At 40.8% G+C, this 18,009-nt stretch overlaps 1 protein-coding gene across 1 annotated transcript in view; it reads left to right on the forward strand.

Moving 5' to 3' along the window:
- The window catches only part of LOC138806739 (zinc finger protein 25-like), a 79,341-nt gene that overhangs the window by 60,480 nt on the left and 852 nt on the right, over positions 1 to 18,009 (forward strand). Inside the window, exons 9-10 of the mRNA XM_069992085.1 lie at positions 6,274 to 6,832; positions 14,961 to 15,027. Coding sequence (XP_069848186.1) covers positions 6,274 to 6,832; positions 14,961 to 15,027 — 626 coding nt within the window. The remainder of the gene's footprint in view (positions 1 to 6,273; positions 6,833 to 14,960; positions 15,028 to 18,009) is intronic.

The raw sequence follows: 18,009 nt of genomic DNA on the forward strand, positions 1-18,009 counted from the left end.
ATTGTGTAGAAAAGTATATATTCTGCATAAAACAATGCTTTATTATTTGAAAATCTTGTAACAGAATGTGAGGAAATATCTTTACATTAAGGAATTTATGGATCTCATTTATGTTTTTGTCTATTTTTCTATTATTCATTTAACATGTCCAAGAAATGGAGGATGTGATTAGCACCTGTCAGGAAAATCACAATGAATATCTGAAGTAACAATCATGAATAATAACACAGGGGAGGAAAAAGTGAGACTTATAAGAAGTTTTAATTTGAGCTCAAAACAGAAGTCAGAACTGATTAAGAATAATGGGAACTCCTTAGGGATGTGGATAGAAAAGCTCACTGGGTGTCAGAACATGGATGCTTTCAGTGAACCTGGTAAGATATGTGCTGCATATAGACCTCATGTGTCTTCTGTAGTTGAAGAATATAAACAGTGTGGAAGGTCTTTCACCGAGAAGACACACCTTATTCTCCCTCAGAGAACACAAACAGGAGAGAATCCTTATGAATGTAAAATGTGTGAAAAGATTTTTCACCTGTAAGGCATATCTTACTGTCCACCAGGATTACAGGCGTGAGCCACCAGCGCCCGGCAGAAATATATTCTATATACATTTTTCTATCTAACTTTGGGTGAAAATTACTGAGTTACATCATACATGCTTTCCATGGTGTTTAAATATGTAAATGAATGAGGTAGAACACAAAATACAATGGATGCCTAGCATACTTTTGCATTAAAAAAGCAGTTCATGGGTTGGAAAGTTGGCTTAGTGATAGAGTGCTTGCCTTGCATGCATGAGGCCCTGGGCTCGATTCCTCAGCACCACATAATCAGAAAAGGCTGGAAGTGGTGCTGTGGCTCAAGTGGTAGAGCACTAGCCTTGAGCTGAAGAGCTGAGGGACAGCACCCAGGCCCAGAGTTCAGGAACCAGGACTGTCAAAAAAAAAAAAAGGAAAAAAAAGCAGTTCATACATCCTGAAGTATATTCAGTAATAAGGAATGACTTTTAGTGGAAATATATGTTTTTGCTCTCAATTATTCAATAATTTCAGTGGGAACATTCATTTTTTCCAATTTAGTGTGTACATAAATATATAAATTAGTAGGTTTAATAATATCTATCTATCAGGAAATGGGCTGGATTTGTGTTTATTAGACAGTTTAACACTCTGCCTAAGACATTAAAAATTCTTCGCTTATAAGAAGGCTTTACGTTTTCACAATAAAAATAAATAAAAATTAAAAAAAGAAGGATTTACAGTTTTCCAGTCCATGTATCATGTTTGCCAGAGGAAATTCTGGGCCCAAAATCTCACAGATTCATTTCTGAATGCATCATTTCCCTTAAATCCCAGCCATGCTTCCAGAATCTTCTGCTCATTGTCAGCAGCAAGACAGAATGAATGGATCTCTGGTGAGTTGTTTTATTATTTTTCATTTGTTTTCCATTCCATTATATGAACCTAAAGATGTCCAAGAATTAAAAACAATACCAACCACACAGATTCAGCCTCAGGAGCATATTAATAAATTAGATAAAGAAGGCTTATAAATTAGCAGATAAAGATTGCTTCTAGGATTAGCACATTAAATGGTGATATTGTTTCTAAGTTGAATTCAGATTGGCTTCAGAATGTCTAGGTTTCATCTTCTCATAAAATGTAGTCATACCTGTTACTTGATGTAATGACACCAAACAGGTTAGTTCTCATGGAAGGTGAAGGATAGATTGCCACCAGATCACTTCCTCATGAGTAACATTAAACTATCTCAATGAAATTTTCTTGGAATTGCTGAAATAGTGTGGTGATGCACACCTTCGTGTGTTCTTAAGGAATGATTAACCTATATGTACTTAAATTACTTTCCATATATAGTTCTTGGACCACTTCATGGTCTTGGTCTTACTTGAAACTTCACCTGTATTTGTTGCTAAGCTGTATGGTCTTTCTACAAATTCCTGTTTGTTTTCTAAAGTATTCTCACGAGATTTCTTTCCTCTATTTTCTCTCTATATTTTTGATTTTCTACTCACTAGTGTAGTTTATTTTTCTCTTTCTCTCTCGTTGTATCTATCTTTCTATCATTTTTTTCTTTTCTCATTCCCTATTTCCTCCATATGTGTCTCAGTTGTTTCTTTTCTTCAAATGATCTATCTGGAACAAGATTTTCTTAGTGATCAGCTTTAAGTTGCTGACATGGCTCTTAGGATTGACATTTTTTTTTACCTGTAGTATAGGAAAATTATTGCCTAGAGAGTTCTACAGGATTCCAGAAACAAAGAAAATTAGAGAAACACAAAAACACAAAAAGATAGACGTACGGGAAACCAGGGTTTCAAAGGCTCTCTGGCACTTTGTCCCTGTGCGCCAGAAAGCTAGCATAGTTCCTTGAGTGCACACTGGGAAGATTACCATTGATAACATGCAAAAATGAAGTATCTATATTAATAGTACAATCAGAGCCACAATTAAATCTTATAAGGGCCCAATCAATCATTAGTTATTTTCTGGAGTACTGTTATTGTTTTTTGAACATTCATGTGGACACTGCGTTTCATAGATCTAGCAATGCTCTATGTTCTGTATTCCATGTGATATTCTGAATGTGTGGTGCTTGCTTTTGAGAGTACTTATTAATAGAAGGTCTAAATAGGATTTATAGTGAAGCAGTATGTTTAAATGAGGAAAAATATTGGTTTAATTCATTTTTACCCTGGTATGTACTGAAATTTTATCAAAAATGATAATATAATTTTTCAGACACCTCCTTAGACTTAATGTTATCATGCCAGATTATTGTCTCCTTAGAGTTTTTATCTTGTCTCTATTGCTAGCAGCAGAAATGTGATTGCATGCATTATGGAAACTGTAATTTTTTATTTCTTTTGGGGCTTGAATTCTGGGTCTGTTTATTTTCCCTCAGCTCTTCAGGTCAAGGTGAGTGCTACCACTTGAGTGACAGTGCTACTTTCATTTTCTGGTGGTTTATTGGAGATAAGTGTCTCATGGACTTTCCTGCCTGGGCTGGTCTTGAACGTTGATCCTCAGACCTCAGCCTCCTGAATAGCTAGGATTACAGGTATAAGCCACCAGCGCCTTGCAAATCTGTGTATTTCAATGACCAGGTTTATGTATTGTCAAATATTTCTAGTTTGGTATTTAATTCTCCCAGTGAATAGCTAACAAAGCTAGCTGCAAACATTTTATGTAAGACAAAAGCATACCTGCAGCATAATGAAATTCCAGGTTGGAATTCTCATAAGCCAGGTCTAATTTCTTGATGTTAATGTGCCATTACAGAATTTATCATTTGATGATGTGGCTGTGAACTTCACCTGGAGGGAGTGGCAGGATCTGGATCCTGGTCAGAGGACCCTTCATAGAGATGTAATGCTGGAGATCTATAGCAACCTCATGTCCTTGGGTGAGCAAAGGTTATTTTGACTTGGAAGATCAAGTGCTTTTATTTTAGTAGACATTAGACTATGTTATTTAGGGAGAAGATTCCAGTCCATTCCCAGGTAAAAAACTGCTAGTATAAAAGCCAGTCAAATTTGAGTCTGAGAGCTTGGTGCTGTTTGTCTTTCACACTAGTGCTTGAGCCACAATTCTATTTTGGCTTTTGTTTTGGGGTATATTCTGTATTTCCGTGCCCAGGTTGGTTTCAAGCCTGCCTCTTCTGATCTCACCTCCTAAATGTAGGATTACAGGTGTAAGCCTTTGGACCATTACATTTTCAAAAAAAAAAAAAAAAAAGATTAGGAGTCATGGGAAGTGTCATTTTTTTCTAAGGGAATCTTCAACTTCATTATATCTAACACAAGAGCTAATTTTATTCTCATTTTTTAAGAAGGCAAATCAGTAGTCGGACAAAAGTTCTAAGCTATGATCCACTAATAGGAGACTGACTTGCCAGACTTGGGTAATTATTATAGGTGGATCTGCAGTCTAGAACGTACATTACTACTGACAGTATGCTCTGGAAATCAGTAGGTGAAAGTGTGTATTTGTAAACCAAACCTGATACAGGGGTTAGTGCTTCAAGCTACAAATCCTAGATACTCCGGAGGTGACATCTGAAGGTTTCAGTTTGAAATGAGCAGCTGTAAAAAATTGACCATGAGACTCTTGTCTCCAATTAACCATTCAAAAACTCGAAATGTAGTGAAGACTCAAACTAGTAGAATGCTAGCTTTTAGCAAAAGAGCTGAGTTCAAGCCACACATTTGGCAAAATAAACCCAAAGCTGGATGCAACTCCACAATGGAGCAGTTAAGAATTGAGAAACCATGGGCTTGGAAGTTGACTCAGTGGTAGAGGAATTGCCTTCCCTGCATGAGGCCCTGTGTTCGATTCTTCAGCAGCACATAAGCAGAAAATAAAAGCCGGAATTGGCATTGTGGCTCATGTGATACAGTGTTAGCCTTGAGCTGAAGATCTGCCGGACAGTGCCCAGGACCAGAGTTCAGGTCCCACAACCAGACTGTCCCCACAAAAACAATTGAGGAACCAGATTTAGGAGCAACCTTGTGAACAGGATGTCTGCGACCTTACGTTAATGATGACCCAGCCAAGATAAATCGTTCTCTACTATTTCTTATTCACAGGGCACTGTGTATCTAAACCAGAATTGATTGTGAGGCTGGAACAAGGTTCAGAACCATGGATAAGAGAAGCTTCAGACAAGAATTTCACAGGTGAGTTAAAGCATCTACAATGCTAATGATGGGTCCAGAGCCCAGTTGATCTGTTTATCTTCAGCTGTACAGAACGATAGTATTCATAATGCCCCTGAGTCATGTATGGCAGTGAACTAGGTAATCCTTTGTCTCAAGGAATTGTCAATCCAGAATTCACTGGGGACAAACTGAATTTGGTGTGCCAGTGTAGTTAATATTAGCAACGCTCTTTGTCTGTAGACAAGTCATTCTTTAAGAGCAAAAGACAATAGGACATGTACAAAAGATCTCATTTTCTTTTAAACTAGTATTGTGCAGGTAGGAGGAAAATAGGAGAATGGTAGTGCTGCTATTGTCTCATCAGGACAATAGCTTATGAGTTGTGCTGGGCATAGAGTGACATTCAGAATGGAAGCATTAAGAGTACGTAGATGAATAATTTGAGTAAATATTTCCTAGAAAAAAGTAGAAAAATCTGAAATACAGAAAAACATTATTTTCCATTTTAAAATGTCAGTACTACATTCATAGTTAGTATATTGCAGAGAAAAGTTTTATTTTCTGCCTAAAACAATGCTTTGATATTTGAAAATCTTGTAACACTTAAAATGTGAGAAAATACCTTTACAGTAAGGAATTTATGGATCTCATTTATGTTTTTGTCTATTTTTCTGTTATGCATTTTAGATGTCCCACAAATGGAAGATGTGATTAACACCTGTCAGGAAAGTCACAATAAATATCTCTCTGAAGTAGCAGTCAGGAATAGTAACCCAGGGGAGGAAAAAGTGAGACTTATAAGAAGTTTTAATTTGAGCTCAAAACAGAAGTCAGAACTGATTAAGAATAATGGGAACTCCTTAGGAATGAGGACAGAAAAGGTCACTGGGAGTCAGAACATGAGTGTTTTCAGTGAAACTGGTAAGATGTATGCTGTATATAGTCCTCATTTCTCTTCTGTAGTTGAAGAATATAAACAATGTAAAAGGTCTTTCACCGAGAAGACACACCCTATTGTCCCTCAGAGAACATACACAGGAGAGAAACCATATGAAAGTAAAATGTGTGGAAAGATTTTCACCAGTAAGGTATATCTTACTGTCCACCAGAGAAGACACAAAAATGAGAATCTTTTTGAATGTAACATGTGTGAAATGTCTTTTACCTCGAAGTCAAACCTAACTCTCCACCAGAGAACGCACACAAGAAAGAAACCTTATGAATGTAACATTTGTGGAAAATCTTTCACCTGGAAATCAAACCTCACTATCCACCAGAGAACACACACAGAAGAGAAAACTTATGAATGTAACATGTGTGGAAAGTCTTTCGCCAAAAAGGCATGGCTTACTATCCACCAGAGAACACATACTAGAGAGAAACCTTTTGAATGTAACATGAGTGGTAAGTCTATCACCCAGAAATCAAAGCTTACTGTTCACCAGAGAACACAAACAAAAGAAAAACCTTTTGAATGTAACATGTGTGTTAAGTCTTTCACCCAGAAGTCAACTCTCACTGTCCATCAGAGAATACACACAGGAAAGAGAACTTATGAATGTAACGTGTGTGGAAAGTCTTTCACCCAGAAGTCCCACCTTACTTACCACCAGAGAAGACACACAGGAAAGAAACCTTATGACTGTAACATGTGTGGAAAGTCTTTTATCCGGAAGTCAGAGCTTACTGTCCACCAGAGAAGACACACAGGAAAGAAACCATATGAATGTAACATGTGTGGAAAGTCTTTCACCCAGAAGGCACACCTTACTGTACACCAGAGAACACACACAGGAGAGAAACCTTATGAATGTAACATGTGTGGAAATTCTTTCACCAAGAAGTCAAACCTTACTGTCCACCAGAGAACACACACAGGAAAGAAACCTTATGAATGTAACGTGTGTGGAAAGTCTTTCACCCAGAAGGCACACCTTACTGTCCACCAGAGAACACACACTGGAAAGAAACCTTATGAATGTAACGTGTGTGGAAAGTCTTTCACCCAGAAGGCACATCTTACTGTCCACCAGAGAACACACACAGGAAAGAAACCTTATGAATGTAACATGTGTGAAAGGTCTTTTACCTGGAAGTCAAACCTTACTGTCCACCAGAGAACACACACAGGAAAGAAACCTTATGAATGTAACGTGTGTGGAAAGTCTTTCACCCAGAAGCTACACTTTACTGTCCACCAGAGAAAACACATGAGAGAAACCTTATGAATGTAATGTAACATGTGTGGAAAGTCTTTCACCAAGAAGTCAAACCTTACTGTCCAACAGAGAACACACACGGGAAAGAAACCTTATGAATGTAACATGTGTGGAAAGTCTTTCACCAAGAAGTCATACCTTACTGCCCATCAGAAAACACACAGGAAAGAAACCTTATGAATCTCATATGTGTGGAAAGTATTTCAGCCAAGAGCTACAAGTTACTGTCCACCAGGGAGCACACACAGGAGAGAAATTTTATGCTTGTAAGCTTGTGGAAATTCTTTCACCCAAAACATACACCTTTCTGTCCATCAGAAAAAAACCCACCAGAGAGAAATGTATGTAGCAGGCATGGAAATTCTTTCGCCTGGAAGGCACAACATCCATCACAGAACACAAGGAGAGAAACCTTATGAATGCAACCAGTGTGGAAAGACCTGGAGGTCACAGCTTAACACACATAAGTTGATTCACACAAATGAAATAACTTAGGATTGTACCAAATGGGAAAGTCTTTGATCTGTAAGAAAATTAAAATTGCAATACAGAACCAATACAGGATAGAGACCTTATGATATAGCAGATGTGGAGTCCTCCAACTACAAGACACAGCTCAGGGTTCATCACAGAACACACGAAACACACACACACACACACACACACACACACACACATACACACACAGGAGGTCAGGTGCGGCTGGTGCCCTATTGGCCACATGGTAGATGGTGGGGTCTGGCATCTTGTCTTCATGCAGGGGGAAGGAAATTCCCCATCCATCACTTGCTTCCCAAATGATGGGTGTGGCTGGATCCCTGGAAGCAGGCATGGACATTTGGCTGATATGTTACTCAATCTGTTAGTTCAGTTTGTGGGACTGGGAATTTCCTGTAGCCCTGCCTCCTGCTTAGGCCCTATTTAGGCTGCACCAGCAGTGGCACCAGATGCTATGCCACATGTCCCTGTGATCATATCCTGTGTCCTGTCTCCTGGCTTGTCTCTGGTCATCCTAGTGTCCCAATTCATCAATCTCTTGGTGCTGATTGGTTTCTGGGTGTAGTTTTTATTCCTTTTTTCCTTTCTGTCCTGTTTCTAAGTTGTCTAAGTGTATTTGTGGACTGCAAGTCTTTGTTACAACAGGCTGCTTGCAGACTGCTAGCTGTGTAATAGACTCCAGTATTCCATCTTCCATAAAGTGGCTTCCAACAAATATACTGTCTTCTTTTACAGAAACACAAAGGTTGACCAAGCATTACAATTTCTAGAGCCAAGATAGATGCCATTGTATAGTTATGTAATTAAAGATATCTTGGAGGCATTTAGAAAAAAATGTCTGTTACATCAGAAAGTGCTTAATTAGTAAACCAAGACCAAGACTCCATATCCTATATAAGCCAATCATTCTAGATATGTCCAGAGCAGTTTGGTTACATGAAGAGCTCTACTTTCACACTTTCATGAAGGAATGTTTTTGTTCCAATATCAGGTGTTGAACTCAGGAACTGAGTTGAAGCCAGGTGGAGCTGGCTTCAAGATGAGATTCTCTCATCTTGGCCTCTATAAAAGCTAGGAATCAAAGCATGATCTCTGTGGGCTGTTCTGAAGAAATCTACCTCTGGGAGCAGGAGGTTTCCTTCAGTGCTTCAGCTCAGGCTTCCTGTGGCTTCAAAAATTTCAGTATTTATTTCAATTGTTCAAAAATAAAACTCCTCTTTACAGTATTTTCACAATAAAAAAAGAATCCTTAAATCCTGTCTATGATTCTATTTATAAGATAAGGACAGTGGACTTCACATTGCAAGATTTAGCTAGTTGCTCCCTTGACCTCTTCCCTCACACTATTCACCCTTCTGCTTTTTTGTGTGTGTGGGGAGGGGGAGGTCCAGTCTTGTGGCCTGAACTCTGGGCATGGGTGCTGTCCCTCAGCTCTTCAGCTCAAGGCTAGCACTCTACCACTTGAGCCACAGGGCCACTTCCAGAATTTTTTTTCTTTTCATTTTTGTGGTGCTGGGGAATTGATCCCAGGACCTCATGCATGCAAGGCAAGTGCTCTAACAGTGAACTAACTTCCCAGCCCAACACTTCTACTTATCTACAGAGGCCTAGTAAAAAAAAAATAGGGGATGTGGCACTGTAGTTCAAGTGGTAGAGCGCTTGCCTTGAGCTGAAGAGCTGAGGGACAGCACCCAGGCCCAGAGTTCAAGCCCCATGACCGACCAAAAAAAAAAAAAATTAATGTAATTTTGGGCTGGGAAGGTGGCTCAGTGGTAGAGAACTTGCCTTGCATGCCTGAGACCCTGGGTTGGATTCCTCAGCACCACATAAGCAAAAAGCAAAAAGCCGTAAGTGGCACTGTGGCTCAAGTGGTAGAGCACTAGCCTTGAGCTGAAGAGCTGAGGGACAGCGCCCAGGCCCAGAGTTCAGGCCCCACGACCGGACCCCCCCCCAAAAAAATAGGGGGATTGGGAGGCACTTGTGTGTGCCTTTGGCCTTCCTACTTGTACCACACACACACACACACACACACACACACACACACACACACACACACACACACACACACCATCCATTTGGAAATCACTCATTCTCTCATGTTTACAAACAATGCTTTCTGAGAAGGGATGTTTCACAGACTGGAGTCCTACCTAGGCCTGTGATATAGCTCAAATTATGAACCAACATATTTATTTAAAGTATGCCTGATGATAACATTTTATTAATGTTTTGTATTATTTTTGTTATTTTCATTTGGCCAACACTTTGTTTGAACTCAGAATTTAAGGGACTTAATACTCACTGAATGGGTAAAATACTTTTTCCTCCTTTTAATTTAAGACCAGCAATTAAAAATGAGCAATTAAACTGCCTCATGTGTGGAATCCTAGCTACTCAGGAAGCTGAAATTAGATAGTATTATTAGGCCATCCCATGCAAAATCTTCATGAAAATGGTATCTTAGCCAATAAAAGTATGGCTCTGGTCATATGTGCCTATCTTTTTCTACTACCCGTGAAAGGTAATTATAAAATTAGTGTGTCGAAAGGCCCAGGCAGAGAAGCAAGACCCTAAGGTGAAAAATCAGTGATACAAAAGGGCATCTGGTATAGAAGGTAAAGGAAGTCTCACAAATTTTTGCCCTGAATTCAACCTGAGGACCAATAATATGATCTGTGTAAACAATACATTCTTCCAAATATTTAGTGGAAGAATTTGGATATGGATTACAGAATGATAAGTAAACAGTCCTTTACCAAGTGATTGCAAAAGGACCTGCATCCTGTTATGTGGACACCATGAGTCCTGCTTGGATCAAGTAATTAAGATCTCCTGATCTAACAGGGCACTGGTGCTTCACATCAGAATTCTTAGTTGCCCAAGAGTAAGAGGTTTAAAGATCGCAATTGAAAGGCAAACTAGGTAGGATTTGCTGTGAGAGTGTTATGGCCAATTATCATATTTCCTACAAGTAGTGTCAACAATTTTGTCCCTTTGTTACCAAAGCCCAGTGACATTACCGAGGCCCTGAGTAGAAAGCACTCCAAGGCCAGGGAAGATATTTTGTAAAATGGATTTTTGGCCCTTGTGCAGAAAAGTTACCATTCTTGTATAAGCCTACAGTCCTCCATAGGGTATAGTCATTGTGCTCAATTGAAGTTGATTTTGAAATATCTTATTAGCCAGGGTAATGATAGAGTGTTATGAATAGTTGGCTATCTTTTGTCATGTGAATTCACATGCACATATCTTTATGTTTCTGACTAGTTCATAGGTCCTTGCAGAGGTTCAAGTTACTATGCAGGACAATGAGACCTTCAAAGAAAGAACCCAACATATAAAATGTGGCCAAATATTTCAGTATACTTGAAACAGTATTATAAGAAAAGAAGGAATCAAGTAGTGATGATTTAAGGTCCCAGAATAATAATATATTTGAACGAGAAGACTGTGGTCTTTTGCTGTGTGTACATAGATGTAGGAGAAAACCTCTTTTTAGTCTGAGCTGTTCAGACCAGTTTAAGCATTTTTGTTGTTTTTCCCTTTCTGATTGCACTTTATTTCAAGGCCACTCCCAGGTGCGAATGACAGGATATTTAGTTTCAGCTCATTCTAAAAGCTATGTCCTCAGAAGAGAAGTGGTCATCCATGATGAGTACATATTCACCCTAGACATAATCACTAAGAGTGGGTTAAGTTACACAAGTTTTCAAAATGTCAAGAGTCCTACCACACGGTTCATCCTGTCGCCCTTTTCAAAATTAGGCTTTTTAAGAGTTCTGCCTTTGTATGAATATTTCAGTTCTAAATTAGATTATTTTCAATAGCCATTCAGTGAATATTACTGGATAAAGTATACAAATAAACTCATATTTATTTTAGAGAAAATTCTGATGTCATCAGCAGGGGCAGTTAATATGACTCAAATTGAGGACCCAAAGATTCTGCTCTCCAGAGATCTAAATATTTAACCAAGAACCTCTAATTCCCTAGCTATATGAACCCTAATGAGAGAACAAAATGTTAGGCGAACCCTTGTTTCTTCCTCAGGTTAACCTGGAATGATATACCTCAGAGTGACTGGAAGGGAAAGAAGCTGGGATACTGAGCACAGTGGGTACTGAACAAGGCTATCACAGGATTTTCACTAGACCCTCAGGGACCACCCAAGGCCCCCTTGCTTTACCTTGAGCACTTATATCTTTATGTTTGTCCAGCTCTAGGTCATTTTTCCTCCCATAATTAGCTTAATATTAAGTGTACATTTTTTTGTTTGCTAAATGAATTGAGAACTTCTTTTAAAATTATCTTTCATTTTTCTGGATCACTTACACCCTTGTATGAAGTCTCTGTTATAGACGTCTCAGTACTTTGAGTAGATGACTACCTGGAGCATCCACAGCCAACCATCTTTGCCTCACTTGTATATGGGATCTGAGAAAAACCCAGCCAAAACTGTATATGTACATTCTAACTTAAATGTTTTTTTTTTTTTTTACCAAAAGTTTAATGTGGAGACTTCATCTGATGTGGTGGAAGTTGGTTCGGCTCATGGTCTATGCCAGAACTCAAAATGGAAGGTACAGGAAAAAAAAGTTTGGTAAGGAGCCAGCTGAGGAGAGGAGAGCAGTGCCAAAGTCTTCATGCAATAGGCAAACCTGGCAAGCCCCTTGGGACAGGAGTGAGAAGCCCAGAGCAGGGTATGTGCTCCTCATCAGTCCACCACCAGCACAGCATGGCACCTGCAGCATGGGCCAAGGTGCACACGTGTTTCCTGCAGGGCTGACTGTTGACACAGGGACCTGTCAGAGCAGTCAGTGGCCTAATGTAATAGTCTTGTCCTATGTAGATGATACAATTACTTGTGGACTAGAAGAATTGGTAGTAAAACATTGTTAGATGAACTAGTAAAAATTCTTCAGGGTGTGTGTGTGAATGTGTGTGCCCTAAGAAGAAAAGAAATTGAAAAGTAGTTCAGAGAGAAATTCAATGACAAGTGTGGGACTTGAGTGCACAGCAAAATAGATCCATTATTATCACAACAAATAGGTGAAAAGGAAGGGTTTCCTTCACTTATTTTTACCAACCCTTACAAATCCCATTGTGTTCAAAATAATAACAGAAATGTATGCGTTAATGCTTAATGTTGTACAACAGCTAGTTTATAAATGACAGCAGAGTTCTGTTTGCGGTCCCTGAACTCTCTGGAAAGGAGGGCAATACTATTGGAAGTGAACTTATGTCACTTGTAAGTTTGTCTTTTAAATTCCAGAGGAAGCATTGATTAATTTAAATGAGCAGACTTTTTGTTTTGCTGGTCTTTAGGCTTGAACCCAGGGGTCAGGTGCTGTCCCTGAGCTGCATTTGCTCAAGCGTAGAACTCTACCACTTGAGCCACAGCACCACTTCTGGCTTTTTCTGTGTATGAGAACCTGAGGAATAGAACCCAGCTTCTCATTCCTGCGATACTAGCACTGTACCACTTAGCTACCTTCCCTGTCCTGTAAACAGACTTTTTGTGTTAAAAGAAGAAAGAATAGGTTTGTATGTAGTATCCACTTTCCATGTGAAAGTCTGAAGGCTCAACCCCTCAAGTGAAAGGAAGAAAGTAGAAAATGGAATGACAGGAAGTATACAGTTACAACTACAAAGAAAAGTAGAAGAACAAAGGCAATGAGCCAGTAATTAGGTTTTTGTTTGTTTGGGATTATTTCTTTTTTCTTTCAATTGTTAGCTGTGGGGTTTAAACTCAGGGAGGGCTTGGTATATTCCCTATGCTTTTCACTGAAAGCTGGCATGCTACCACTTCCAGCCAGAATGTCACTTCTAGTTTTCTGGCATTTAATTGGTGATAAGTCACAATGAATTTTCTGCTGATGTGGTGCTGAGAAGTGGAACCCAGTGCCTCATGTATGCAAGGCAAACCCTCTACCATTGAGCCACACTCGCAGCCCTGTCTCCTTTCTTAAAACAGTGTGGATGGGGCTGGCAATGTGGGTTAGTGATAAAGTGATTGCCTAGCATGCATGGAGCACTAATTTTGATATCTCGGTACCTAATAAACAACAACAGCCCCCAAATACCTCTAGAAGCACTGGTGTTGTAGCTGAAATGGTAGAGTGTAGCCTTCATCATAATGAAATTCAGGAACAGTTTTCAAGCCCTGAGTTCTAGCCCCAGGAATGTCAAACAAGACCAACAGAAAGAAGATGAAATGAGCAAATGAAAACAAAAAACCCCATGTCAGCAAGTTTCATTGATAAACACCACACACAAACACACACATAGACACACATACACAAATAGACTTTTATCAAACCATATTCCTCTCCTTTACCATGTCTGCTCTCCCTCCCTGCAGCAACTGCTACCTACATCCACTGGAGAACTTACTCTGTGTTTCTCTTGTTTTTGCATTCTAAAAAAATTTTATTGTGAAGATTAACATATAAAAGTAGTATCAATACTCATGAGAAAAATTCCAATCAAAAGTACAATAAAATAACAATTTCATACATGTTAGTGTGGCCATAGTTTTAAACAAAACAACGAAAATCCTTCCAAAGTCTAACAAAATCTAGGAAAGATGTGACAACAATGTGAACTTGGTGCATTTCTCTCCGGTATGTAAAACTATCAAAGATGGGACGAAAAGTCCTAAAAAGAACTGAATATAGAATTACATAGAAATATTGTCCAGTACTTCTACACTTGTACATAACTTAGAGAAAAACAAAGATTTCTATAAATACCATCAAATACGGACTAAGTTTCAAGAAAGACAAATACCACAAAGAAGTCCAAGAGTCTTTACAGAGATTTATTGAACTACTTATAACACACTCAGTCCTGTACAGCAGTCAAAATTATGTTTGACCACACTTTTTCAGCAAATCCATTAAAACTTCATTAGGATAGTCTAATGTTATGTGAATGTGATGTCTGACAAGATTTTAGGCAACCTTTACCATCCATGAGAACTTACCTCCTAGGTGTCATTGAATCCCAAAAAAGTGAGGCAACATTGTGGTCAAATTAAAAAATGAGAAGCAAACTAAAGCAAATCTGCACTTAACTAGAAGGCAAGATTTGATCATCTGCTAAATCTACAAGTCATCTTTAGCTTTTTTAGAAACATGTTCCTAAAGCCGAATCTTTTTTTTTTTCTGTTTTTTAATCTTGGACACAGTTAGGTTCATAAAATGCAATGTCAAACAGAGTGAGAAAAGAATCTCGTCAGAGATCCTTTCTTCTCTCTTGCTATTGACCATGAGTAAAGATTCTGGAACCATGGTGGGGAGAGAAGCCAAATGAGAGAGTCAGAAAGAACCTGTGTGATTTTACCCTAGAAGCTTCTGGTCAGATCATGATAGGTGGACTGGAAAAGCATAAAGCCTTCTTATGGGAGAAGAAACATTCCTGAATCATGTAGAGCTTTAAAGTCTCCTCTAAAGACAAATCCACAGAAGACTGAAGTCTTATGTATTACTGAACAGTATTAACAGAAAATACACTCCAAAATGTAGATCGATAAAATATAACAGAAACAACTTATATAGGTGTAGAGAGCTGCGAGAGGCCGCACCTGGAAGATGGCGCCGGCTTCCGCCCTCCGCCTTCCCGATGGCGAGTGCTCTCTGTGATAAACAACTCCTTATATGGCTAAGGCAAAGAATCTGGCTTGCTTCCGCGCACCTGAACCTATTGGTGGTTCCCACGTGGCGTATCAGGGTTGGCTACCCAGCAGGTACTTAAGGCTGTGGGGGATTCTCCCCGGGGTTGGGGTCAGAAGATTACTCAAAGGTCCTGAATAAACTGCAGAGAGAAGAGTCCGGTGTCGCGTCTTCCTTGCTGGTCGAGGCAGTAGCGACACGTGGTGGCCCGTACGGGGAACTCAGCCATAACCCCAACGAGGACTCAGAACTCTCTGCGGTCAGTGTGGTGCACCGGTAAGTTCCCAGGTAAAAGGGGAATCCGCGACAAAAGCGGGGGTAAGTCCCCAGGTAAAAGGGGAATCCTCAACAAAAGCGGGGTAAGTCCCCAGGTAAAAGGGGAATCCACGACAAGAGCGGGGAGTAAGTTCCCAGGTAAAAGGGGAATCCGCGACAAGAGCGGGGAGTAAGTTCCCAGGTAAAAGGGGAATCTGCGACAAGAGCGGGGGGATTTTTGCTCTTCTCGGTAGATAGAGAGAGTGAGAACCCGGGGCTAGTCAGTAGAGTAGCCAAAAGTGAAAGTAAAAGTTTGTTTACCAGCTTTAAATGTTTAAAACATGGGCGCTTCTTCTTCGCACCCAATTTTTTTGGCTCTCAATGAGCTACTGCACTCAAAAAAGTTAAAAATAAAAAAGAGTACTTTAGAGAGATTTTTGAATGAATGTGACATCGTTGTCCCGTGGTTCGCTGTCTCCGGAAGCCTCAAGGTGACCTCTTGGGAGAAACTAGGGAGGGACCTAGATTTTGCCTCTGAACAAGGAACGCTTAAGAGCGGAGTGAGACCAATATGGAAACTGATAAGAGGCTGTCTCGAGGACCAGCGTTGCAGTGAGGCGGTAGAGAATGGTCAGGCCGCCTTAGAAATGCTGCAGGAAGAAAGATCGGAAAGGGCAGACAGTGAAAAGGAGGAGAGCAGGGGGAGTTATACCCTGATTTTGCCGAACTAGAGACCTCTGAGTCTACAGACTCAGAGGAACTACAATCACTCATAGAACAAATAGAAAAAACAAAGATAAGAAAGAGGAGGAAAGGGAAGGAGAGAGAGGACCCAGATAAAGACGAATGCACGCCCTCCATGCACCGCCCCACACCTTCGGCCCCTCCGCTCTATGCGGAGGACCCCGGAAGTGGCAGCCCCGGCTGTTCTTTCAGCCCAGGCGTGTGGAAAGCGGTCAGAACCGAGTTACATCTAGCCTGTCCAATATTTCAGGATCCACAGGGACAGCAGTATCATGAACCCTTAGATTTTAAGGTTATAAAATCTTTAGCGGAGTCTGTGCGGACATACGGAATCACGGCCTCCTTTACTGTAGCCCAGGTGGAGGCCCTAAACAGACACTGCATGACACCCGGTGATTGGAGTGGGCTCGCAGGAGCTTGTTTGAGCCCAGGTCAGTATTTAGATTGGAAGGCCTTTTTGATTGAATTTGCTAGTGAAGAGGCTGCAGCCAATCAGGCTGCGGGAAACCCAGCTTGGGACAGAGATGTGCTGCTTGGACAGGGGAGATTCGCCAATCAGCAGATAGGCTACCCGGTTCAAGTTTATGAACAAATCAATAAAATTGGCATAAAGGCATGGAAGGCCTTACCAAATAAAGGCGAGGTGAGTAGCAATCTCACCAAAATCCTGCAGGGCTCTACAGAGCTGTTTTCGGACTTTGTTGCTCATATGGTCGAGGCTGCTGGCAGAATTTTTGGTGACCCAGACGCAGCCATGCCATTAATTAAACAGCTTGTTTATGAGCAGTGCACTAAGGAATGCAGAGCCGCCATAACCCCATATAAGAATAGGGGACTAGAAGCATGGATGAAAGTTTGCAGAGAGCTGGGTGGACCACTAACTAATGCTGGATTAGCTGCTGCTGTGGTGCAATTAACCCAGAAGAAAGGGGCTGGGAAGGTGGCTCAGTGGTAGAGCGTTTGTCTTGCATGCATGAGGCCCTGGGTTCGATTCCTCAGCACCACATAAGCAAAAAGAATTGAAAAAAGCCAGAAGTGACGCTGTGACTCAAGTGGTAGAGCGCTGGCCTTGAGCTGAAGAGCTGAGGGACAGTGCCCAGACCCAGAGTTCAGGCCCAGGAAAAAAACCTATTCAATAATCGCTGCAAATTTGTCTAAACAGTTGTCTAGTTATCTTTTAGGTAATTGAACTGGGGAGTTCGACAGCCTGATGGAACAGCTCAGGGTTGCTATCGTCATGGTGAACTCCACCCAAGTGGATGCCGGATTGGCGAAGGGGTTATCTTCATGGATCTCCGCTGCTATGAATCATCTTAAGGAATGGGCGGGTTTGGGAGCCCTGACAGGCCTCCTGGTGTTAACCTCCTTGGTATGTCTGTGGTGCATTTGCCAAATTAGAGGTTCTCAGCGTCGCAGTGCAGCCATGATTATCCAAGCCTTTACAGTCATTGGAGCAGGTCAGTCCCCCCAAGCGTGGCTTGCCACCCTAAAACAATGAACACAGATTGCAAAGCCAAAGTACTGCAGTTGAGAGGCATGAGTTTTGCCCTCGAGGAGAGCATGTTTGATTGCACACGGGTTCGATTCACCTTTTCCCGTCCTTGTGAAAAACGAATCAATGGACAGGCTGAGTCATCCCTAGAGAAAGTACCCTCTGGGAGAAGGCTTGTATGCAGTCCTTGCATTGCACAACAGGGATCAGACCTCTGTTCTCATCTGTATTCTTTAAACAAAAAATGGGGGAACTGTAGAGACCTGCGAGAGGTCGCACCTGGAAGATGGCGCTGGCTTCCGCCCTCCGCCTTCCCGATGGCGAGTGCTTTCTGTGATAAACAACTCCTTATATGGCTAAGGCAAAGAATCTGGCTTGCTTCCGCGCACCTGAACCTATTGGTGGTTCCCACGTGGCGTATCAGGGTTGGCTACCCAGCGGTAC

Source organism: Dipodomys merriami, unplaced genomic scaffold (assembly GCF_024711535.1).
Source record: "Dipodomys merriami isolate MVZ:Mamm:240054 unplaced genomic scaffold, mDipMer1.0.p SCAF_407, whole genome shotgun sequence".
NCBI lineage: Eukaryota > Metazoa > Chordata > Mammalia > Rodentia > Heteromyidae > Dipodomys > Dipodomys merriami.